Here is a 25,885-nt window from a genome sequence, read left to right on the forward strand (position 1 = left end):
CCGTCGCCTGGGCAAACGTCGCGTTGCTATTTTCAAATCTCCTCGTGCGAGACGGACGCCCAATCGAGGTCCGCGCCGGGTCGTGCTCGCGCGCGTTCCGGATGTCGCGGGATACGTGATTCTTCCGGGGGATACAAGATTCGCCGGCACAGCGGCAGGCTGCCGGAGCGTCAGAGCGCCGCGCTGCTTTTGTTTGGGCGCAGGGCCGCTTTCCGATGGGACGTCCTTGATGAAGGTAACGCCGAGCGATCGCGTCCGCGGGTCGCGGTGGGTTTTGCAGGAAGGATTCGTCTTAATTGCGACAGTTTGTTGGCGTTTGTTGCATTGAAGTGAAACGTTATTTCGGGAAAGGCTTGACGTGCATCGCCAGGAGCTGCGTTTTTGCTGAGTCGTGCATTTCGTGTGGTTTACTTCTCCGTTTCCCGAGGTGGCAATATAGATCATGTAGGTTGGCCTGTGCATCGTGTAGCCGCCTACTGCGCAGCATCATCATCCTCATCATCATCGTGGTTGCAGCATCATCATCCTCATCGTGGTTGCAGCCTGCTGGTGCTGCATGTTTTAGCTCGGGCCTAACCAGGCGCCCCTGTTTACATACGCCGTTAGCCTGCTTTTCGCGTGGCGCAGGGGTTTTAATAACTGTCAGACTTATTTGATATAATATGCGGGCCTGTCACCCAGAAGACCCCTTGTGTACTTTGTGCACAGCTATCCGTTGTCGGTCACCTTGATTGGTCGTCAACCAAGCCCAAACGGGCCCGGGTTAGTGCGGGTGCGTCCGGTTTTACGTGACCCAAATCAGTCGGCGGCACGTGGGACGGAGCTTGGTCCCAATCGCATCACCGATGGACCGGGGTTTCACGTGCAGCTTCCGTCTGCCTTATGGCGAGAGAGAGAGAGAGAGATATTGGTGCATTGCAGTGAGCGGATGCATGGAGAGATGGAGGGCACGGATGGGGGATGGAGAGATGAGGCTGAGGGTGGAGGAGGGGGGAGAACAGGTGCGCGTTCACGTCCATCAAAACAGCAGAGGGGGGGGGGTCATGATGCTCTGTGCTGCTGCAGTGGTTTCCTTTACAGTGGGTCAATATTGGAAAGGTGTGTGTTTGTGTGTGTGTGTGCGCATTTATAAAGCCAGACCTCTCCTCTTCACAGGCCGGTAATCCAAACAACCTGTCAGATTTAAGGTGGAATAAATACCAGTGTAATACTTAGGCTGAGGTTGGGAGTGGCTGCTGATGAAGCCGTTGCAGCCTTCATCCACATTCCACTATTTCATTCAGTTTAATGGCTCACTGCTAGATGCCCTTTGAATGTCAACCTCAACGGATTTCTCCTCGCAAACACTTCAGTGTGCTTTGACTGTATGTCATGGCTGTAGCCGGGTGGGGTCGTTGAATCTACCCCCCCCAAAAAAGAAAATATCCCAAAAAAGAACAAAGTGTATTCAATGAGACCAAGTAGCAGTTACCTTTAGAACATAACGGAGCAATGACTTAAGACAGTGCTAAGCGGTGTTTCTGTAACCTACAGTCTATTTTTAATTTCCCATTTGACGCGGCTGATATTACAGTACACTAGCTGACAAGTAGGCTGCTGTCTTTCAGTCAAGTTAAATCCAGAAAAATAGACGAGTTGTCTGTTTCATTAGAATTATGTTTATTTAGTAAGTGTACACGTCTATTTGATGGTCATCCAAAAAAAAGGAGAAAAATTGGACTTTGCTCAAAGTGAGTGATTGCATATCGTGATCATGTTGGCCTGGGCGGATGTGATCACTATAAGTGGTTTCCGCTGTACAATTATATCCCGATTTCATCCCATTATAAAACCATCGAAAGAGGAGTAATGATAATATTGAATTACCACCCAGCCCTGCATGTTTGTGGGCTTAACGTCCTCCGTGTCCTCTGTCTGACCTCCCCTCAGTGTGCATGAAGCCGGGTCATGTCCACCATGGTGTATCCTCGTGAAGAAACTCTGGAGCGACTCAGCCAGGATGAGATCGTCCTCAACACCAAGGCCGTCATGCAGGGCCTGGAGACGCTCCGCGGCGAGCATGCCCAGCTCCTCAGCTCGCTGCTGGACTGCTCGCCGCTGCCCGCCACCCAGGAGAAGTCCGGTCTGCTCCGCAAGAGCCTGGAGGCCATTGAGCTGGGCCTGGGAGAGGCACAGGTATGTTATGGCACAAACAAAAAGACAAAATGACTACTACTACTTTCAGTTGCCCCTGTTAGGGGGCGCCACAGCAGATCATCCGTCTCCATCTCTTCCTGTCCTCTGCATCTTCCTCTGTCACACCAGCCACCTGCATGTCCTCCCTCACCACATCCATAAACCTCCTCTTTGGCCTTCCTCTTCTCCTCTTCCCTGGCAGCTCCATATTCAGCATCCTTCTCCCAGTATACCCAGCATCTCTCCTCCACACATGTCCAAACCATCTCAATCTTGCCTCTCTTGCTTTGTCTCCACACCGTCCAACCTGAGCGGTCCCTCTAATATACTCGTTCCTAATCCTGTCCTTCTTCATCACTCCCAATGAAAATCTTATCATCTTCATCTCTGCCACCTCCAGCTCCACCTCCTGTCTTTTCATCAGTGCCACTGTCTCCAGACCATACAACATAGCTGGTCTCACTACCATCTTGTAAACCTTCCCTTTAACTCTTGCTGGTACCCTTCTGTCTCACATCACTCCTGACACTCTTCTCCACCCACTCCACCCTGCCTGCACTCTCTTCTTCACCTCTCTCCTGCACTCCCCGTTACTTTGGACAGTCAACGCCACAACAAAAAGACAAAAAGGCTATTTACATTTATTCATTAATCTGATTAAGGTGAATAATTGAATAATTGTTGGTCGGGTCTGATGGGCTCATGCTCAAAGGTAACTGAATGATTGATGAGTAAGCTTATCCTGAAGTTTGCTCTCATTACTAACAGTGTTAAAAGAGTTGTAGCTTTAAGGAAAAAATTATGTGTAATGGACAGGTTACATGGGGTCAGTCAATCTTACGTCCATTCTTTAGCATTTTAAACACAGGGATGGTTTGTCGCCTGTTGTCACTGTGTCGGATTTGTTTTTGCATTTTTTTCCCCCCAATAATATTCCTGATGGATCTGACTAGTTTTTCTAAGTCCATCCATCCATCCATCCATCCATCCATTATCTTGACCGCTTATCCTGCTCTCAGGGTCGCGGGGATGCTGGAGCCTTTTCAGTAGTCATTGGGCGGCAGGTGGGGAGACACCCTGGACAGGCTGCCAGGCCATCACAGGGCCGACACACACACACACACACACACACACACACACACACACACACACACACACACACACACACACATTCATTCCTAGGGACAATTTAGTATGGCCAATTCACCCAACCTACATGTCTTTGGACTGTGGGAGGAAACCGGAGCCCCCGGAGGAAACCCATGCAGACACGGGGAGAACATGCAGCCTCCACACAGAGGACGACCTGGGACGACCCACCAAGGTTGGACTACCCCGGGGCTCAAACCCAGGACCTTCTTACTGTGAGGCGACCGCGCTAACCACTGCGCCACCATTCCGCCATTTTTCTAAGTCCCTTAGATTAAAGTAATTAGATACTACTACTACTTTCAGTTGCTCCCGTTAGGGGTCGCCACAGCAGATCATCCATTTCCATTTCTCCCTGTCTTCCGCATCTCCCTCTTTCACACCAGCCACCTGTATGTCCTCCCTCACCACATCCATAAACCTCCTCTTTGGCCTTCCTCTAATTAAAGTAATTAGCTCCACCAAATGAATTTAGATTAGTACTATGTCAGTTTGGTGACATTACTTTTTTTTTTCAAAGGGAACTGCTAATTTTAGTGAGCGGTGCATTACTTGCCATGGTGCGTTATGGTGCAAATAGAACATAGATTAATGATATACCATTTTTTTTAAATGCATATCTTTATTGTGAATGTGTGTAGACCTGGAGAACAATCGTAAATCTTCACTGAAGCAAGCTGGTCTGGGAAAAGTAGAGTCTAATTAATGGGACTCCCTTGAAACCCGACTAGTTGACTATTCGCTCAGACAACCTCCCAACTAGTCCACTTGGAAAAAATTGACTTTTGAACCTCCCTAACATATATTTTAGGTTCTCGTTATCATTAAAGAGAAACTAAACCATCTAAGGGTGAAAAAACATCTAAGCGCTGGACTGATTTTGGGATCAAGTGATGTTAGCATAGCAGGATAAACACAGCTGTTGATAATACAGGTAATAACAAGTCAGTTTAATTTAGGTATGATAATGAGCCAGCATTGACAAAACTATTGACTGTTATCAATATTTGCTTATTATCACACCTAAATCAAACAGACTCATTATTCATGTTATTATCTGGAGCTATCTGTAGCTGTATTTATCCTGCTATGCCAACATCACCTGGCAGCAAGACCTATCCAGCACTTATTGATGGTTTTTCACCTTTTAGATGGCAGCAAACTCACAAATATGTTAAATTATTTAGTTGTTCTTAGGTTTAGACAAAAAAAAATTGTGTATCACAATTTGACAATACCCAAATTTCATCTCAATAAATATTGTTACACTGAGAGACAATAAATAATAATATTGAATTACTGCCCAGCCTCGGTCACTGAGACGTATTGGTATTTGGTAATGGAGAAAAAGCTTGCGTATAATGACTGGTTGATTTCGGTATTTGCCAGCTGCAGATGGAACATGTCAGCATGTGGTTGGGTTTACTTCCTGCCCTCATGACCCTTGTCACCCCTCGGCAGGTGATCATTGCGCTGTCGAGTCACCTGAGCGCGGTGGAGTCAGAGAAGCAGAAGCTGCGGGCTCAGGTGCGTCGGCTGTGTCAGGAGAACCAGTGGCTGCGGGACGAGCTAGCCAGCACCCAGAACAAACTGCAGCGCAGTGAGCAGAGTGTGGCACAGCTGGAGGAGGAGAAGAAACACCTGGAGTTCATGAACCAGATCAAGAAATTCGACGACGACGTCTCGCCCTCGGAGGAGAAGGGCCAGGGTGGTGGGAGCGGAGGCAGCGGGGAGACCTCCAAGGACAGTCTGGACGACCTGTTCCCGAACGACGATGACCATGGACCAGGTATACTGCCAGACAGGAGCTTCAAGACACCTCAGTTATGGTTTATTGATCCATTAAATAAGTGTTTCTCAATCAGGTCCTCAGATACCACCAATAATGCTGGTTTTCTGTTCTACCAGATAGTTTATTACCTACCCCTGTTGTCCCAGTTATTTTAGCACACTTCAGATAAAGGTTAAACAAAGGCAGTTATAGAGGTACATTAAAACGTGTAGCTGGGGGCACCCGAGTAGTGTAGCAGTCTATTCCGTCGCCTACCAACACGGGGATCTCGGTTCGAATCCCCGTGTTACCTCCGGCTTGGTCGGGCGTCTCTACAGACACAATTGGTCGTGTCTGCGGGTGGGAAGCCGGATGTGGGTGTGTGTCCTGGTCACTGCACTAGCGCCTCCTCTGGTCGGTCGGGGCGCCTGTTCGGGGAGGGAGGGGGAACTGGGGGGAATAGCGTGATCCTACCACACGCTGCGTCCCCCTGGCGACTCACTGCCAGGTGAAAAGAAGTAGCTGGCGACAGCAAATGTATTGAAGGAGATGTGGTAGTCTGCAGCCCTCCCCGGATCGGCAGATGGGGTGGTGCAGCGCCCGGGATGGCTTGGAAGTGTGAGACAATTGGCCGGGTACAATTGGGGAGATAAAGAGGGAAAAAATGAATGTGTGGCTTTTCCAGCTTTACTTGTTCTTCTGTAGGCAAAGAATTCACATTTTATTTTTTCAATTATTGTTGACCAAATACTGATAAATCCTCTCCTCACATCTCATATCCCTCCATGTTCATTCTTGTTTTGTCCCCCCACCTTTCCCCCCAATTGTATCTGGCCAATTACCCCACTCTTCTGAGCCATCCTGGTTGCTGCTCCACCCCCTCTGGGGTGTCTCACTTTACTGTAAACTGTAATGCAGCCTTTAAGACCAGGGAATGACAACATTCACGTTATATCGCCATATTACCAGAACCACAGTCCCATAAAACACCTAGTCTCATATCATCATATCTATATTGTATCCATGGATATTAATTAGCCAGATCTAATATGAGGTAAACCTAGATCAAATAAAACGGAAATTATGAAATACTATGTGTTGACAATGAACTGTACAAACTGTACAAACGAAAACAGTTCGTGCAGATGTGCCCAGTAGTTTTTGCCTGATGTTGCAGTGTTCAGCCACCCATAGTGACCATAGGTCCTACCGTCTGTTGTAGCTCAGCCCAGTGGAGAGGTGGCGGCCCAGCAAGGCGGCTATGAGATCCCGGCTCGCCTGCGGACACTCCACAACCTGGTCATCCAGTATGCCTCGCAGGGCCGCTACGAGGTGGCCGTGCCGCTGTGCAAGCAGGCGCTGGAGGACCTGGAGAAGACCTCCGGACACGACCATCCTGATGTCGCGACCATGCTCAATATTCTGGCACTAGTCTACCGGTAAGAGCTCCACCACTGGTTGCTGGTTTGCTTTTGTTCGTTTTGTTTTACAGTTAAAAGTGTAAGGGGTAACTTGGGACAAGAGCACCACCCTGGTGAGCATCCTGGTGAGTCTTCTACTGCAGTGACAATTCAATGTCAGACATCAAACAAGCATGTACGCTGGATCAACACAAACAAACACAATGATAATAAAAGAAATTTAAATTTGTTCTTAAAACCACATTAACAAAAGATGAAATTTGAAATGACCAGCCAATTAGTGCTAATTAATGCTAATGCTATTTAATTAGCATTAGCATCCACCAGGCCTCTAGTGTCTTCCAAGGGTAACAGGATGTCACATAAAACGCATCACTTCCTATGCGACGCTAACATTTCCCGCCGGTGTACGTCCCAGTGGTTAGAATAAGCAGTCTCAAGTAAAGCTGATCATATAAAAATCTCCGGCTGATTGATGGTCATAGTCTTAAACTGACGGTTTATAAAGAGTTGCTTTATTAATATATAGTCTTGACAAACACACCGTAAGAGCTAAAGGAAGAAGAAAAAAAACGTTTAACATTTGCAATAATATACCAAGAAAATATAGCAGAAGGCTTACCTGTCTTACTATATCTGATTGTACAAATAAAGAATGTACTGGAGATTATAAATTATGGTCATATACAACGAGTCCACTAAATTGTTTAGAACAGTAGTGTCTAGATAGCATAGTGGTCTATTCCGTTGCCTGCCAATACGGGGTCACTGGTTCGAATCCCCGCGTTACCTCCGCTTTGGTCGAGCGTCCCTACAGACACAATTGGCCGTGTCTGTGGGTGGGAAGCCGGATGTGGTTATGTGTCCTGGTCGCTGCACTAGCACCTCCTCTGGTCAGTCAGGGCGCCTGTTTGCAGGGAAGGGGGGAACTAGGGGTAATAGCGTGATCCCCCCCCCATACACTACATCCCCTTGGTGAAACTCTTCAAGAAGCGGCTGGTGGTGCCTCCACATCTATCGGAGGCATGTGGTAGTCCGCAGCCCTCCCCGGATCGGCAGAAGGGGTGGAGCAGCGACCAGGACGGCTTGGAAGAGTGGGGTAATTGGCCAAGTACAATTGGGGAGAAAATGGGGGGGGGTGGAGAACAGTAATTAAACGACACTGCTATTTGTTTTTAACATGACCTGAAAAGCTGAACACAGAAAACTATTTATCGGTACCGTAGTTAAAGTACAAAACATACACTTCACTCAAAACAGCCAAAATCAAACACAAATCCTCTAACCTTCCCTATTAGCCAGGTGCCAAACAGTATTAAATACACTCTTTCATGAGACCTCCAACACTTTGACGGTGATTATTTTCGTCCATCGATACTTTGCAAACCTTTTCCCCCATTTATCCACTTCCTGTTTGCTTTGATTCGCCTCATTCTACCTCCACACAACAACTGCGCATGAGCATCAGGCAGTATAATCGAATTTCAAAATAAAAGTGCGTTTTAAGAAATAAGACGCTATCATAAACAAATACGCATGAGCACAAAAAAGGGCACTTATCAAAAATAATAATAGGACTCAATTAAAGGTTATTTACACTGCCCCCAATCATGAGTAGTCTGCAGAATGTAAACATGAATGATTTATACACTCGAATTACCTTTAATCCAATAGTTACTTAAAGTCTATATGTCAAGCGTCCGGGTAGCGCAGCAGTCTGGCTGGCGACTCCACATGTATCGGAGGAGGCATGTGGTAGTCTGCAGCCCTCCCCGGCATGGCAGAGGGGGTGGAGCAGAGACCAGGATGGCTTGGAAGAGTGGGGTAATTGGCGGGGTACAATTTGTTAGAAAAAGGGGGGGGGGTCTGTATGTCTATGTAATAGTATAAAAATAATGGCAATGTGTCAAATTCTGTATGCTAAGGGATATGATTGTGGAGAACTCTGAAGGCAGTTACACAGCCTCTAGCGACACAATCAGCTTCTGAACCAGGCCCTCCATAATGGATAGCTTGCTAAGACGCTGTCCTTCTCCTCTCAGTTTCCGGTCTCCAAGACATACGTATCCTGGCTCTTCTCACAAGTCCATCTTTATCGGTGGTGGTCTCTACAACTCTGGCTAGCCACCATTCATTCCTGGGCAGATCATCAGCTTTTTCAATGACTATATCCCCTGTTTGAAGATTTCTCCTTGCAGTGTGCCCGTGCTTTCTGGTAGCATTGTTGGAGAGATATTCTTTTCTCCATCGACTCCAAAACTGTTCTGCTAGATATTGAACATGCCGCCACCTCTTACGTGTATACATGTCTTCCCTGAGGAAATTACCAGGTGGTGGTAAGGCTGTGACAGATTTCATGGTGAGCAGGTGATTTGGGGTGAGGGTTCAAGGCTGTTAGAATCATTCAGGTTTTCCACAGTGAGCGGTCGACTGTTCACAATAGCCATCGCTTCTAGAAGCATGTGTGAAGTGAGGCATCGTCCAGCCTGCCAGAGGAGAGTGACAGGGTGGAACAAAGGACACTTCTCACAGTTCTGATTTGTCTTTCCCAGACACTGCCCACATGACTTGAATGAGGTGCGTTCAAGTTGAAGTCACACTGCTTCTTGGCTAAAAATGCTGTCAGCCGATCACTGTCCAACTCTTTGAGGACTTCTGTGAATTCATTCTTGGCTCCTACAAAGTTACTGCCTTGGTCGCATCTAATCTGACATACTGATCGGCTGACAGCATTTTTAGCCGAGAAGCAGCGTGACTTCAACTTGAACGTACCTTATTCGATTCAGTCAAGGTCGAGGTTTGGGTTAACAATGGCTGCCATTGGTGATGTGCCCTCACAGGGTGCTGACCATATGCACTGTTTTATAACCCGTCCTTACATCAATGTATGATGAATCACTGCACATGCATCACGCCCAGCTGACACGAGGGCTCATATTCCTAATCAAACTTGCGGGCGGCGTCCCCCGTTTTGTCCCTCTAGGGACCAGAACAAGTACAAAGAGGCGGCCCACCTCCTGAACGACGCACTGGCCATCAGAGAGAAGACCCTGGGGAAGGACCACCCGGCCGTGGCTGCCACACTCAACAACCTGGCCGTTCTCTACGGCAAGAGGGGCAAGTATAAGGAAGCCGAGCCCCTCTGTAAGAGGGCCCTGGAGATCCGAGAGAAGGTAAGATAGATGGCAGGGACTGCGTTGTTCATTTAGTTTTCCAAATTTATATGAAAAAGAGAAGGGTTTTAACCCCAAAACACTGCATATCCATTTAAGTAAAGGCAAATAGCACCTAAAACGTATTTTTGATCGTTTGGAAATCAATATTTATGATGATGAAGGTGATGATTGATTTCTATGGAAGCGTAACCATTTTGGGTATGTTAGAGCGGATCCGCACCTAAATGTTCACCCATAACTCGCTCTAGTTTCATCGCAGCAGTACATTTGTCAGTGTGGACCATATTGCTTTTTCAAATGGTGGACATGCCAGATCGATGGGTTCACTGTTCACTTGTGTTTAGGATCGGTACAGTGTGTGATTGTGTTTTGTTAGCTTGCGTTATGGGATTAACTGGTACACAGTATCTGTATCCACTATCGTGTGTGGGAGAGTGTATTTATCCCCTTATACCTGTCTCCCTGCCGTGTCCAGGTACTGGGGAAGTTTCACCCCGATGTGGCCAAGCAGCTCAACAACCTGGCCCTGCTGTGTCAGAACCAGGGCAAGTACGAGGAGGTGGAGTACTACTACAGTCAGGCCCTGGTGATCTACGAGTCCAAACTGGGAGCAGACGACCCCAACGTGGCCAAGACTAAGAACAACTTGGTGAGGAGGATGTTTAAGATGCTATCATTAATTAAGTCCGTATACTGTGTACATTGTTAATATTATTACGTTATAATAATGTAACAGACTGTTCTTCATATAGTTCATTTAGAAGCTACAATCCTGAATATCTTTGTTTTTAGTTCAGCTGTGTGTCTCACGTGTGGGTAAGGTGAGTGTTACGCTAACCACTGGGCCACTGTTGGTGGCACGGTGGCCCAGTGGTTAGCACTGTCACCTCACAGCAAGAAGGTCCTGGGTTTGAACCCCAGGGTAGTCCAACTTTGGGGGGTCATCCCAGGTCGTTCTCTGAGTGGAGTTTGCATGTTCTCCCCGTGTCTGCGGTGGGTTTCCTCGGGGTGCTCCGGTTTCCTCTCACTATCAAAAAGGCATGCACGTTAGGGTTAATACTGCTGTCTGTGCCCCTGAGCAAGGCAGTGGGAAAAGAACTGGAGTTGGTCCCCGGGCGTAGCATGGAGGCCCACTGCTCCTAGCTACACAGATCACAGCTGGGATGGGTTAATTTGCAGTAACTGAGTTTCCCTAAGGGGATTAATAAAGAAAATTTAATTAACTTATTTGAGTTTCATTCAAAATGAATGAGAGTCAGCAGTGCTATTAGGTCAGAAACAAAACAAGACGAGGTCAAAACCTAGTACATGTTACAGGGATAGTCAGTGGTAGTGTCTATAATGTGAATTCCTGGATATTAAATGTTCATCTGCAATTTTCTGTAGTGGTCCCAGTAATATTTGTCGTTAAAGTGTACTGAATTGCGGGTGTCTGGGTGGCTTGGCGGTCTATTCCATTGCCTACCAACATGGGGATCATCAGTTTGGCCGGGCATCTCTACAGACACAATTGGCCGTGTCTGCGGGTGGGAAGCCGGATGTGGGTGTGTGTCCTAGTTGCTGCACTAGCGCCTCCTCTGGTCGGTCGGGGTGCCTGTTCGGGGAGGAGGAGGAACTGGAGGGAATAGCGTGCTCCTCCCATGCGCTACGTTCCCCTGGTGAAACTCCTCACTGTCAGGTGAAAAGAGGCAGCTGGCAACTCCACATGTCTCAGAGGAGACATGTGGTAGCCTGCAACCCTCCCTGGATCGGCAGAAGGGGGTGGAGCAGCGACCAGGACGACTTGCAAGAGTGGGGTAATTGGCCGGATACCATTGGGGGGAAAAAGGGGGGTGAATAAAACAAAACTAGGCCTTAGCGTACATTATTATGATTATTATTATTGTTGTTGTTATCATATATTGAAAAAAGAATGGATATTTTTCATCTAACTCTAGTACCTGCTTGGTCTCCTCAGGCTACATGCTATCTGAAGCAGGGGAAGTTCAAAGACGCTGAGGCTCTGTACAAAGAGATCCTGACCAGGGCACATGAGAAGGATTTTGGATCCGTCAACAGTAAGTAACCTACGGTCACCCTGTGAAGTGGGACCGATGTGGCTTTAACAAAGCTTTTCTAGTCCCAGACTCATCATCACACTCAGATGGTGTAGATTTGCTTTGAATGGCAGGAGAAGCACTTCCTGATCTGGGTCAGTTGTGCATCTGGGTTGAAGAGCAGGTTCATGGTAGAACTACAGACTCCTGTTCAAGTCGAACCGAAATAAGATTTAAATGTTCATGTCTAAAAACCTTCAACATTTTATGTCATTGGTGACTCACGGGGTGTCCGGGTGGCGTGGCAGTCTATTCCGTTGCCTATCAACACAGGGATCGCCAGTTTGAATCCCTGCGTTACCTCTGGCTTGGTCAGGCATCCCTACAGACACAATTGGCCATGTCTGCGGGTGGGAAGCCGGATGTGGGTATGTGTCCTGATCGCCGCACTAGCGCCTCCTCTGGTCGGTTGGGGCACCTGTTCAGGGGGGAGGGGGAACTCAGGGGCGGGGGGTAGCGTGATCCTCCCATGCAACATGTATCGGAGGACACGTGGTAGTCTGCAGCCCTCCCCAGATCGGCAGAGGGGGTGGAGCAGCGACTGGGACGGCTCAGAAATTGTACAATTGGGGAGAAAAGGAGGGAAAAAATCCAAAAAACAAATAAAATGTTTACTCACTGTTACTTCCTGCCATTTTATCTTATATCTCGGGAAATCTGTTGTTTCGACATGTAATCATCTGCTGTTCAGTAATATGGCCTTGCACATCATGGTAATCACCAATCACAATATCAACACCAAGCCAAAAAAATGAGACGGAAATCGTCTGGAAATTTGACGAATGAAACTGACCATCGACTCCTTTCACCCAGATGTCCCCCTGTAAATGTTGGGCAGGTTAAAATGCAGCAAGCTAAGCTATCAGCTATGCTACAAAAATAGCTTCACTACTTGAGAGCTGTACTTCGGGGAAATGTAGCTCGCTAAGCTACAAGCTGCATGGCAAGTTTGGAACACTGAAACTTCTTCACGCCAAATGTCGTCTCTTGAGGTCGAGTGAAAACAGAAAACTGGCAATAAAACAGAATCGAAGGTGACAGATTGTTCAGTAACACGTTTTTGGGGTTTTTTTGCATTCGAGTTTGGGAAATGTTTGGTAATGATTTAATTTTTGTTGACGCTACCACTCTACATGATTGAAAAATACAGTGCCTTGCGAAAGTATTCAGCCCCCTTGACAGTCATCACTAATTTCTGGAAAATAAAAGATACACATTGGTTCCCGAACAATATTATTTTTGAGAACCAATAAGCTCTAACAGCATGTTCCCAAAGCCAAAATAAGTTATGTTTCACTGACTTTTTGTAAATAAATTAAAACCTAAAATATAGTGCTTGTATAAGTATTCAACCCCCACATATCAATACTTTGTAGAGTACCCTTTTGCTGCAATAATAGCCATGATTGGGTGCGCGGTGGCGTAGCGGTCTAAGCATCGGCTTTGTGTCGATGCAGTTGCCCACTGGGGACCGGGGTTCGCGCCCCGGTCTCGTCAGATGCGACTTTGGCCGGACTCAATGAAGCAGCAATAATTGGCAACGCTGTCTTCGGGAGGGGGGCGGAGTCGGCTTGTGTTCGTCACATGAATGCGTCTCTGGGTGTTGGAAAAAGCAGTGGTTCGGCCTGGATTCGCCTTGTCACGGAAGTGGCGAGGCGTGTCCTTCGAGACTGCCGGCCGGAGAGATGCAGTTGGCGAACGCATGCAGTACGAGGGTGGGTGTTTGAACTAAAATAGGAATCGATTGTTCACTAAATTGGGAGAAAAAGGGAAAAATCATAAATAAATAATAATAAAAAATAATAGCCATGATTCTCTTGGGGTAAGTATGTATAAGCTTTGCATATTCTTCTGGAGTAAATTTTGCCCGTTCTTCTTGGCAGAATTTGTACAGGTCTTGCAGGTTGGTGGGATGGTGCCTCTGGACTGCGATTTTCAGTCTGTGCCACAGATTTTCAGTGGGGTTGAGGTCTGGGCTTGGACTTGGCCGCTCCAAAACGTTCACCTTTTTGTTGCTGAGCCATGCCGTTGTTGCTTGAGCCTTGTGCTGGGGATGATTGTCCTGCTGGAAGGTGAACCTCCTCCCAAGCTACAGTTTTATGGCAGACTGCAGCAGGTTTTCTTCCAGTTATATCCCTGTATTTAGCTCCATCCATTCTCCCCTCAATTTGAACTAGGTTCCCAGTGCCTGCAGATGAAAAGCAACCCCACACCATTATGCTGCCGCCACCGCCATGCTTCACTGTAGAGAGGGTTTTTTGGGGGGTTTCCCATTTTTTTTCTCCCCAATTGTATCTGGCCAATTACCTCACTCTTTTAAGCCATCCCGGTTGCTGCTCCACCCCCTCTGCTGATCCGGTGAGGGCTGCAGACTACCACATGCCTCCTCCCATACATGTGGAGTCACCAGCCGCTTCTTTTCACCTGACAGTGAGGAGTTTCACCAGGGGGACGTAGCACGTGGGAGGATCACGCTATTCCCCCCAGTTCCTCCTCCCCTCCGAACAGGCACCCCGACCGACCAGAGGAGGCGCTAGTGCAGCGACCAGGACACATACCCACATCCGGCTTCCCACCCGCAGACATAGCCAATTGTGTCTGTAGGGACGCCCGACCAAGCCGGAGGTAACACGGGGATTTGAACCAGCGATCCTCGTGTTGGTAGGCAACGGAATAGACCGCCATGCCACCCGGACGCCCGGGAGGGTGTTTTTTAGGGCATGAGCAGTGTTAGGTTTGCATCACACATAACCTTTACCCACATCCTAACTGGGTCTCTCTCTGTAGCAAACTCCAAGCGTGCTTTTATATGCGTAGCTTTGAGCAATGGCTTCTTTCTTGCCACCCTCCCATACAGGCCAGATTTATGACATGGTTGACTCATGCACATTTACTCCGGTTTCAGCCACTGACCTCTGGAGCTCCTTCAGAGTGATTACAGGATCGCCTGTGGCTTTCCTCACCAGCCCACGTCTTGCTCGGACACTTAGCTTTGAGGGACGGCCTGTCCTACAAAGCGTCCGGGTGGTGGGTTGCAGCTTCCACTTCCTGACAATGGATCTAACGGTGTTCCATGGGACATCCACACACTTGGATATTGTTTTGTATCTCTTTCCCGCCTTCTGCAGTTGCACACTAATGATGTCCAGTTGTGTTTACTTGAGTTTATTTTAGGAATAATTTGTCCTTTGTGTAAACTCGGAGCTTTCAGAGCACAAGGGGTTGAATACTTTTGCAAGCACTATGTTTTAGTTTTTAATTTATTAATAAAAAGTCAGTGAAACATAAGGTATTTTGGCTTTGGGAACATGCTGTTAGAGCTTGTGGGTTCTCAAAAATAATATTGTTCAGGACCAGATGTGTGAGTATCTTTTATAATCCAGAAATTAGGGATGACTGTCAAGGGGGCTGAATACTTCTGCAGGGCGCCGTAGCTCGCTGGTTCTTCCTGTTGTTCCGTGCTGGTTGATGCTCGGTCGTCTCAGCAGGTTAAAGGATTAAGTCTTTTCTTTATAACGCCAGCCAGAGGGCTTAACATCTAGGTGTCCGTCTCACCGCCTCGTAAGTTAATCAACCCCCTAACACCAACACACCTCAACGTGAGACCGGGACACAGCGGACACACACACAAACACACACACACACACTGTTCACTACCCAGTCACATGTATAGTGATGATGATATATTAAGAAATACTTTGAAATTTCATTCAAATCTGTCTGTTATTTCCCACTTTTTAAAAAAAAAAAATATTGTTGTCTGTTGTTAAAACTCAATATATTTGTGTTGGTTTCCTTTCTTTCTGAACTTGTTGACTTTCGAGATCGTGTTTACATTCTCATGACTGTGGCCTCTAATAATAATAATAATAATAATAATAATAATAATAATGGTTCTCTACCAGAAAATGGTGGGTTGCTCCCACCATTTAACATATAACATAGCTGGTCTCACAACCATGGTTGTGAGACCAGCTATGTTATATGGTTTGGAGACAGTGGCACTGACGAAAAGACAGGAGGAGGAGCTGGAGGTGGCAGAGTTGAAGATGCTATTTTCACTGGGAGTGACGAAGAAGGACAGGATTAGGAATGATTATATTAGAGGGACAGCTCAAGTTGGACGGTTTGGAGACAAAGCAAGAGAGGCAAGACTGAGATGGTTTGGACATGTGTGGAGGAGAGATGCTGGGTATATTGGGAGAAGGATGCTGAATATGGAGCTGCCAGGGAAGAGGAGAAGAGGAAGGCCAAAGAGGAGGTTTATGGATGTGGTGAGGGAGGACATGCAGGTGGCTGACAGAGGAAGACGCAGAAGACAGGAAGAAATGGAAACGGATGATCCGCTGTGGCGCCCCCTAACGGGAGCAGCCGAAAGTAGTACTTGTAGTAGTAGTAGCTCCCTACAGGTTGGGGATGAGTTGTTGCCTAATATGAAGGAGTTCAAGTATCTCGGGATCTTGTTCACGAGTGAGGGTAGGATGGAGAGGGAGATTGACAGGTGGATTGGTGCAGCATCAGCAGTAATGTGGACGTTGTACCGGACCGTTGTGATGAAGAGGGAGCTGAGCCGGAAGGCAAAGCTCTCAATTTACCAGTCAATCTTCGTTCCAACCCTCACCTATGGTCATGAGCGTTGGGTAGTGACCGAAAGGGTGAGATTGCGGATACGAGCGGCTGAAATTAGTTTCCTCCGTAGGGTGTCTGGGCTCAGCCTTAGAAACAGGCTGAGGAGCTCAGACATCCGGAGGGAGCTTGGAGTAGAGCCGCTGTTCCTTTGCGTCGAAAGGAGCCAGTTGAGGTGGTTCGGGCATCTGACCTGGGCGCCTTCCTTTGGAAGTTTTCCGGGCACGTCAAACTGGGAGGAAACCCTGGGGTAGACCCAGAACTCGCTGGAGGGACTACATGTCCAGTCTGGCCTGGGAATGCCTTGGGATCCCCCAGGAGAAGCTGGAGGGGAGAGGGATGTCTGGAGTGCCCTACTTAGCTTTCTGCCACCGCGACCCAACCCCGGAGAAGCGGCTGAAGATGAGATGAGACGAGTATGTCCTCAGTGTTGCCATCATGTCTCAGGGTGACATATGTGATATGCTGCCCCTTTACTTTCTCTATGAGCGCTAACCAGGTCATTTCTTCTGTCTTTGTCTTACAGATGACAACAAGCCAATCTGGATGCATGCAGAGGAAAGGGAGGAGAGCAAGGTTGGCCATTTTCCACTGAGCCCATTGGCAGTGAGACAGGCTGTTAGAGCGATGGATAGGGGAGCTAAATGAGGCTGATGGGGGGAGGATGCTATGAAGAGGTCAATGGGACATTTGTAGCAGGTTGTGCTTTATGTTTCATACTTAACTCTCTGTCTCTCGCTCTCTCTGTCTCTCTCTCTGTCTGTCTCTCTCAGGGTAAGCGTAAGGATCTCCCATATGTAGAGTATGGAAGTTGGTACAAGGCCTGCAAGGTGGACAGGTAGGTCGCTCATCGGACATCCACACACACCTGATGCACAGCAGCGTCTTGTAGCTGAGCTCGTTCTCATTTCATTGTTGCTCAAATTTGTGAAGGTGAACTCATGTAACATTTCCTCTCTTTTGGATTTCCTGAAGCCCCACGGTCAACACGACTCTGAAAAGCCTGGGCGCGCTGTACCGTCGCCAGGGCAAAATGGAGGCTGCAGAAACCCTGGAGGAGTGCGCCACCAAAACACGCAAACAGGTATAATGCTCAAAGCCTTAAATGAAATGCAGCTTTAAAGGAGTAGTTCTGATTTTTTTGAAGTCCATCTTTATTTTATCCTCAGTTTTCATGTAGGCCCTCAGTAGATTTGATTTTCACAGTCATCCATGCTCTTCTTCATATCGGACACACAGCTCCAGCTTGTTATCTACACTTGCATGTAATTAACAGAGAACAAATCCACGGTCCTCGTTTATTTATTTATTTGGACCCCTCCCCCCTTTTTCTCTCCAATTGTACTTGAGCAATTACCCTATTTTCTGAGCTGTCCTGGTCGCTGCTCCACCCCCCCCACCCCGCCGATCCGGGGAGGACTGCAGACTACCACATGCCTCCTCCGATACATGTGGAGTCGCTAGCCACTTCTTTTCACCTGACAGTGAGGAGTTTCGCCAGGGGGACGTAGCGTGTGGGAGGATCACGCTATTCTCCCCAGTTCCCCCTCCCCCCAAATAGGTGCCCCGACTGACCAGAGGAGGCACTAGTGCAGTGACCAGGACACATACCCACATCCGGCTTCCCACCCGCAGACACAGCCAATTGTGTCGGTAGGGACACCCAACCAAGCCAGAGGTAACACGGGGATTCAAACTGGTGATCCGTGTGATGGTAGACAACGGAATAGACGGCTACGCTACCTGGACGCCCCCACAGTCCTCATTTAGTGTTAAGACACTCCACCATTCAGTCAAAGTTAACATGAGGCTGCAGCAGTCTGTCATACTCAATCACAGCACCTCGCTCTCTGTCTGTGTCTCTTCCTCCTTCTCCTCCTCCTATTCCAGGGTATTGATGCCATTAACCAAAGTAAGGTGGTTGAGCTCCTGAAGGATGGGGGGGCTGGAGGGGCCAACAGACGGCAGAGCAGGGAAGGCATTGGGGGGTCCGGGGGCCAGCGGGGGGACTGTGAGGGTGACGACTCAACAGAATGGAATGGGGTGAGTTCATTATAGCTTATGTTTAATTAAGACTAACAATAATCAGGAATCAGGAAATTTACTGTAATTTCTTTCATGTACTTCTGTACACAAAAGAAGCGAAATTCCGTTTCCTGCAGCCCACAGCAGTGCGACACAAAAGACAAAAACACACATCCAAAATTCCCAAAAACGACACCGCCAAAAACATACAAAAACAGAGAGAACAAAGCAAAACAACCACAAAAAAAAAACAACCACAAACAGTTAACAACACAGTCCACTCAGTGCAACACAGTCCAAAAATTCCACTGTCCAGAGAACGAACGCCAGCCAGGATGACAGTTGGATCTGCCGGTCTGCATGGGCTAGCAGTTAGCTTAGCCTGCCCCACTGCAACGTCCCGTCAGACCGGGGGGGGGGGGGGGGGACTGGAGGGAATAGTGTGATCTTCCCACACACTACGTCCCCCTGGCGAAACTCCTCACTCTCCGGTGAAAAGATGCGGCTGGTGACTCCACATGTATCGGAGGAGGCATGTGGTAGTCTGCAGCCCTCCCCGGATCGGCAGAGGGGGTGAAGCAGCAACCAGGACGGCTCGGAGGAGTGGGGTAATTGGACGGGTACAACTGAGGAGGAAACCCCCCCCCCCCCCCAAAAATCATGAAATCGGGTAATTTTTACCCTAAAATGTGATGGCCTGGCGGCCTGTCCAGGGTGTCTCCCCGCCTGCCGCCCAGTGACTGCTGGGATAGGCTCCAGCATCCCCACGACCCTGAGAGCAGGATAAGCGGTTCAGATAATGGATGGATGTTAGAAAATAGCAATGAAATAATTGTCATTAGTGTTTGCCTATCGAAGGGTTAATATATGATGTCTTGGTAAATACTTGTAATTTTTGTTGTTTTGTTCCCAGGACGGTAACGGGTCTCTGCGGCAGAGCGATTCCTTAGGTAAGCTCCGCGATGTGCTGAGAAGAAGCAGTGAGATGCTGGTGAAGAAACTACAGGGGAGCGGCCCGCAAGAGCCCCGCAACCCTGGGTGAGACATGTGTGCGTGTTGTGTGACATAATGGACCAGCCATTGGTTATTGATTGTAAAGCCCTCTCTAAGCTTCAGTTTGCTCCAAGTGAAGTTATTCATGTCCAGCTTACTACGAACCTTTACGATGCTGGCTCCTCTGGCTTCCCACCCTGCCAAACCCATAACGATGGAGGGTTCTGCAGAGGACTGGTGTTGTTTCACCCGTACCACTTGGAGGCGCCCACATTTCAGATCTTTTATCTCCAAATACATTTTAGTGGCGGGGGGACAAAAATAGGATCTACGTTGATGGTGAAGCCCATCATCACCTCTCAGTATCCTCAGTACTGAAAATGACCTCTGCTTTTGAGCCAAGTGTGTATTTGTATTTTGTGTGTCAGAATGAAGAGAGCCAGCTCGCTCAACTTCCTCAACAAGGGTTCAGAGGAAACCACACAGGTACGTCTGCTTTATGCATCCGTTCACAGCCGCTGCAGTGTTGAGTGGAATGAGGTGTGTTTTATAGGTTTTGGAAATTGAACACAAATACACACAACTGCATGTTTTATGTAGTTGAAGACCCACTGTTGTGTCACAAATTTGGATTTAAGGTTGTTACAAGTAGTGATCCCAAATTAAGGAGTGATGAGTCATAGACCGCTGCCAGCATACATCATAATGACACACGGCCAAAATCTTTAAATGGCGTCAAGGGCGTTGTTCAGATTTTGAATCTAACTATGTACGGTGTCAGAGCACTGCACTTTAAGTGTCATGATGCTCAATAACCCAGGTAAGAAAACCACAGAAGGTTGAATCAGTTCATCTGGACACAACGTTTACTTACAGAAACATTTCATCACTCATCTAAGTGACCTCTTCATCATCTAAGTGACCTCTTCATCATTTAAGTGACCTCTTTGGTCTCAACTGACTGCAGGTATCCCCACCCTTATAAAGAATACAGTGGCATAACGACTGAACGCAACAACCAGTTTCATATGCAAATATGGGCGTGACCATTAACTAGCTATAATGGCCATGTCTACTATTCACAGAGGATTAGGGAATGTTTGTAATCACAACCCCCCCCCCCCGGTTCAGGGATGGTCGTTCCCTGTTCACATAGATGGCCTCTTTGACTCCCCATTCAAACCAGCGTTCCTCCCTATCAAGGACGTGCACATCCTCATCCTTGAGAGTGGCCACTGGGAGTGTCCGGGTGGCATGGCAGTCTGTTCCATTGCCTACCAACATGGGAATCGCCAGATCAATCCCCATGTTACCTCCGGCTTGGTTGGGCGTTCCTACAGACACAATTGGCCGTGTCTGCGGATGGGAAGCCGGATGTGGGTATGTGTCCTGGTCACTGCACTAGCACCTCCTCTGGTTGGTCGGGGCACCTGTTAGGGGGGGAGGGGGAACTGAGGGGAATAGCGTGATCCTCCCATGCGCTACGTCCCCCTGGTGAAACTCCTCACCGTCAGGTGAAAAGAAGCGGCTGGTGACTCCACATGTATGGGAGGAGGCATGTGGTAGTCTGCAGCCCTACCCGGATCGGCAGAGGGGGTGCGGCAGTGACCGGGACGGCTTGGGGTAATTGGTTGGAAACAATTGGGGAGAAAAAGAAAAAAAGAGAGCGAGTGACCACTGGCCTGTAGATGGTGTAGACTGTGGAGTCCTGGCCTGACGTGTTAGCTGTCCTGTGTTGTGTCATCCTCTTGACCAGCGTCTGTTTCGTTTCCCCGATGTACAAGTCAAGGCAACCCTCCTGGCACTTAACAGTGTACACTATATTGCTCTGTTTGTCCCAGGGGACCTGATCCTTAGCAGTGTGTTTTGGGGTTTGAAAGCAACTGAGACGCGGTGTTTGGAAAATACGCGTCTCAGCTTTTAAAAGCAAATTAATAGTACACATGTGCTAGTAGTGAGGGTAAGATGGAGCAGGTGATTAACAGGTGGATTGGTGCAGCATCAGCAGTAATGTGGACATTGTACCGGACTGTTGTGGTGAAGAGGGAGCTGAGCCGGAAGGCAAAGCTCTTAATTTACCAGTCAATCTTCGTTCCAACCCTCACTTACGGTCATGAGCTTTTAGTGACTAAAAGGGTGAGATCACAGATACAAGTGGCTGAAATGAGTTTCCTCCGTAGGGTGTCTGGGCTCAGCCTTAGAGACAGGCTGAGGAGCTCAGACATCCGGAGGGAGCTCGGAGTAGAGCCGCTGCTCCTTCCCATCGAAAGGGGCCAGTTGAGATGGTTCGGGCATCTGATTAGGATGCCTCCTGGGTGCCTTCCTTTGGAGGTTTACCGGGCACGGCCAATTGGGAGGAGACCTCGGGAACTTTGCAACACAGAGCTGACAATGTGCCCAGCAGCACTCAGGCCCAACGAGAAGAACACAAACACCTGAGGGGAGCTTTAAAAACCTGCGGCTACCCCACTTGAACCTTTGTGAAAACTGCAACACGTTCCAGAAAGACCAACCAGGTGAGCGACGAGGAGAAAAGGAACTGAAGGAAGAGCACAGTCATCCTGTATGTTTCTGGTGTCTCCGAGAAACTCAGGAGAATTTTCAACAAACACCGCATCCCGGTATACTTCAAACCCAGCAACACACTCTGACAAAGACTGGTTCATCCCAAAGACCGTGTACCACACACCCGGAAAAGCAATCTGGTGTATGCTGTACAATGCAATGAGGATTGTACTGACCTATACATAGGAGAAACCAAACAACCACTACACAAACGGATGGCCCAACACAGAAGGCCAAACTCCTCAGGACAAGACTCAGCAGTCTATCTACACCTAAGGGAGAAGACTCACTCCTTCCAGCACAGCAACGTACACATTTTGGACAGAGAAGATTGATGGTTTGAAAGAGGGGTGAAGGAAGCCATCTATGCGAAACTGGAAAAACCATCCCTCAACAGAGGAGGAGGTCTGTGACACCACCTATCTCCCACTTATAATGCCGTCCTTTCATCTCTACCCAGGAGACTCAAGAAGCCTAGCCTCCAAGAACAACAGTCGCTCACTAACGGCTCCAATGACTCTCATGACCACTGAATAATGAAGTCGAAACTAACACCCCCAACGACGGTCGCTGCTAAACAAATGCAAATCAATAGCTCTGACGACTCCTAGAGGATAAATTCTGAGTCTCGTCACCAGCCAGTCAGACTAGCTTGGTCTAGTCAGAAAGGCACGAACTGAGGAAGCCTCTTAGATGAGAGGCGAAACGTCTTCACGGGTATATACCAAGTCCAGTTGCACTTGATTCAACTCCTTTGGATAACAGACATTTGATTGCCCGTTGTGACAGAGAGGGATATTCATTGGCAGCCAATATCCAGAATGAAGCAAGGTCAACTTGTGTGAGTTGCAGCTTCAGGCTGCTGTCAGCTGATAGTTCCATCAGCTGGTTTTCCAGCACAGTGGACAGGGCCTCGTCTTCAGATGCAGGATCCACTGAGAATGGGTCTAAAACCCAAAGATTTCCATTCTGGGGGTCTTCTGGGAAGTAGTCTGAAAATTTATTTGACAACTGAGTTAAATATTGGGTGACAACATTGGAAATGTTAACAGGAGGAGAACCTTCCAAAGTCCCACTCAGGAGTGGGAACATATCCATTCGTCCCTGTTCCAAAGGATGAGTTTTTTTCTTGAACTCCCTAATTTTGTCTGAAGCCAAAAACACGGTGCTGTTTCTTCCTTGCATTGACATATTCAGCTGATTCAACTGATCAGATACGTACGTCTGATAAATAGGCTAGTTTTGCACAAAAATCATCATCGATGTAATGCTATGTCAGAGGGGACTGCTTGTCATCAAGAAATGCATGCACTTCTTTCCTCAGTTCAAACAGGCGATTAAGCACATGTCCTCTTGAAAGCCACCTTACTTCACTGTGATACAAGAGCTGCACATGATCTGCATCCACTCTCTCACACAGAGCAGCAAAATATCTCGAGCTGACTGTTTTTTTTCTTTTTAATACAGTTGACAGTTTTCACAGCCACATTCATGACGTCATGCAGCACCGGTGACATCTTCTTCGTAGCCAGATTTTCCCGATGTAAGAAACAATGCGTCCTCTTCGCCTCCGGTGCCCTCTCCTGGATTTCCTTGACAACACCACGATGTATCCCTGTCATCGATGCAGCGCCGTCCGTGCAGACACCGATACAAAGTTTCCAATCTAGTCCTTTTTCAGTGATGTAATTATCAAGGCAGCAGAAGCATTCGTCTGCCGTGGTTCTGGTGGAAGCTCTTTGCGGAAAAAGTTGGCCCTCGTGAAAATTACCGTCCCAGCTGTATCTCACAAAAACCAGCAATAAAGCTGCATTGCTAACGTCAGTGGACTCGTCCAACTGTATGGCAAAATGTGGGCTTGGCTCTATTCTCTCCAGACGTCGGTTTTCCGATGCCATCGCTCATATCAACAGTTCTCCTACTCACTGAGTCGTTCGATAGCGGCACGGTCTGGATTTTTGTGGCCACTGCCTCCTCTGGTAACTCTCGGCACATATCCATGGCTCTAGGCCAGATGAGAGCCTCTGCGACTGTAAATGCTTTCTTGCTACGAGCTGCACGAGCAGCCACCAGGTAACTTGCTTTCAGAACAGCTTTTGATTGCGTTGTCAGCGTACTTATGGCTTTCTGTTGTGCTTGAAGCCCGTCTCGCCTCCTTTTGGAAATATTCTTTTGGTTTCCCAACACATCCGGGGTGTTTTGTGTTAAGTGTCCCTGCAGCTTTGATGGTTTTAACGAGTCCCCACATTCGACACATTGTGCTTTCTGCTCTGCAGCACTATACCTGCCATTGTGAATCCAAACTTAATGTATTCAGGATCGTATTCTCTGACCACACGCTTCGGTATCTTAACTGTTGCAGAAGTCTCGCCTCCATCACCTTTTCTCTTTAAAAGCCGATCCATCGTTTTACTATTATAAATGCTTGCTTGTGCTCTCCTTCAGACGCCGAAACTAACAGCGGCAAAACGTTTGTCTCTAACTGATGACGTTCGAGTCATGTGCAGTTATTTTCATGATTTATTCATCTAAAAAAGGTTGTGTATTTTAATTAAAAATGCATATCAACACAAATCCCTGGGCCATTTGGGTATTGTGTAATTAGACGTTAAATCACTACTTGACAGACAAATATTTTCATTCTGGCTAACTATTTGGGCAGTACCTCCGTGGCCCACTGGGTCCGCGGCCCACCGGTTGAGAATGGCTGACTTAGATGATGAAACGTATCTGTCAATGAACGTTGTGTCCAGATGAACTGATTCAACCTTCTTTGATTTTCCTACCTGGATTATTGAGCACGCATCACGACTAACCTCTAACTGCTCCTGATCAGCTGGTTGTTGCCATGTGTGTGTGTGTGTGTGTGTGGGGGGGTGAATGTGAGGCATTATCTAATTGTAAAGTGCTTTGATTGGCTGTCGCACCTACAAGAGCTCTAAATAAAACACAGTCTGTTTACCATTTACTCAGCATTCTTCCATTAGTAGAAAATATTTTTTGTCTTAAACTTATGAATATTTAACCTTTATTTTCCTTAAGTAGATTAAATACGTCCTCATGGTGTTCACGTCATAGAAGTCATGTTTATTTTCGGACCATTTTCAGGACGCCAACTCAGGCCTGTCAGACTGCAGAGGACTGAGTGCCAGCAACGTGGACCTATCGAGACGCAGCTCCCTGATTGGCTGAACACTGACAGGATGTGGGACGAGAGAGGAAGACGTGGCCCAGTGAGGAGAGGCTGTTTGCAGTTCAGCTCGATCAAACACATCACACCTTAGTTTCACAATCATTAGACACCCACGTATCAGGCATACTCTTTAAAGAACACTAAAAATAACAAACGCCATGCTGAAAATATCATCTGGCCTCACAGGCTGTGATCACACTCAGCACCAATGCACTGAAGCTCATTCATTTAAGATAATATTCATTACTGCTGCATCATTCTGTTGCAGCAGTACTTCAGAGGAGTAAATATTTACACATGCATTATGTTTTATTTATTCCTATTTGCACGACGGTAATGCATGTATGAACTAAAGCAAAGTAGTTTTCCCCCTCTTCCTTGTCAGTTGTCCCTAAAATTTTCCACTCCAAAAATATTTCATCAGTTAGTATCGGTCACTTCTCGATACTTTACAGAGAGTTTGCAGGAGCAGCAAATGCATTACAGGCTAAGTGTGATCCTGGTGTAGGGGTGCTTCGCTGTACAGTCCGCCGCCTTCGATTTAAACCGCTACAGAAAAGAGAAGTATTTAGAGACACACTTTATCGGCATGCTGCTTACTAGTGAGTGGAATGTCTGCACTTGACTGCTCTGTGTGGTGTCTTTGGGATATAGCATCACCACAAACTAGCTAGCGCGCTGTGGTTGAATCGTAA

At 47.6% G+C, this 25,885-nt stretch overlaps 1 protein-coding gene across 1 annotated transcript; it reads left to right on the forward strand.

Annotated features, from left to right (window-relative positions):
• The first annotated feature begins 210 nt into the window (after nt 1-210).
• Nucleotides 211-25,254, forward strand: klc2 (kinesin light chain 2). Its single transcript, XM_056300105.1, has 14 exons — nt 211-235; nt 1,930-2,175; nt 4,786-5,113; nt 6,318-6,534; nt 9,500-9,689; nt 10,168-10,341; nt 11,650-11,749; nt 16,941-16,990; nt 17,188-17,252; nt 17,390-17,498; nt 18,305-18,457; nt 19,353-19,477; nt 19,861-19,918; nt 25,106-25,254. Exons 2-14 carry the CDS (start codon nt 1,948-1,950, stop codon nt 25,187-25,189), a joined length of 1,881 nt encoding a protein of 626 aa, XP_056156080.1. The 5' UTR covers nt 211-235; nt 1,930-1,947; the 3' UTR covers nt 25,190-25,254.
• The last annotated feature ends 631 nt before the right edge of the window (nt 25,255-25,885 follow it).

Source organism: Lampris incognitus, chromosome 20, assembly GCF_029633865.1.
Source record: "Lampris incognitus isolate fLamInc1 chromosome 20, fLamInc1.hap2, whole genome shotgun sequence".
In the NCBI taxonomy this organism is placed as follows: Eukaryota; Metazoa; Chordata; class Actinopteri; order Lampriformes; family Lampridae; genus Lampris; species Lampris incognitus.

Excerpts from the sequence above, each read along its gene's own strand:
- klc2 (XM_056300105.1), top strand. The coding sequence starts at position 1,948 with ATGTCCACCATGGTGTATCCTCGTGAAGAAACTCTGGAGCGACTCAGC. Across the intron at positions 16,991-17,187 it reads AGGAAAGGGAGGAGAGCAAG|GGTAAGCGTAAGGATCTCCC; the intron begins GTTGGCCATTTT and ends TGTCTCTCTCAG. Across the intron at positions 18,458-19,352 it reads ACTCAACAGAATGGAATGGG|GACGGTAACGGGTCTCTGCG; the intron begins GTGAGTTCATTA and ends TTTTGTTCCCAG.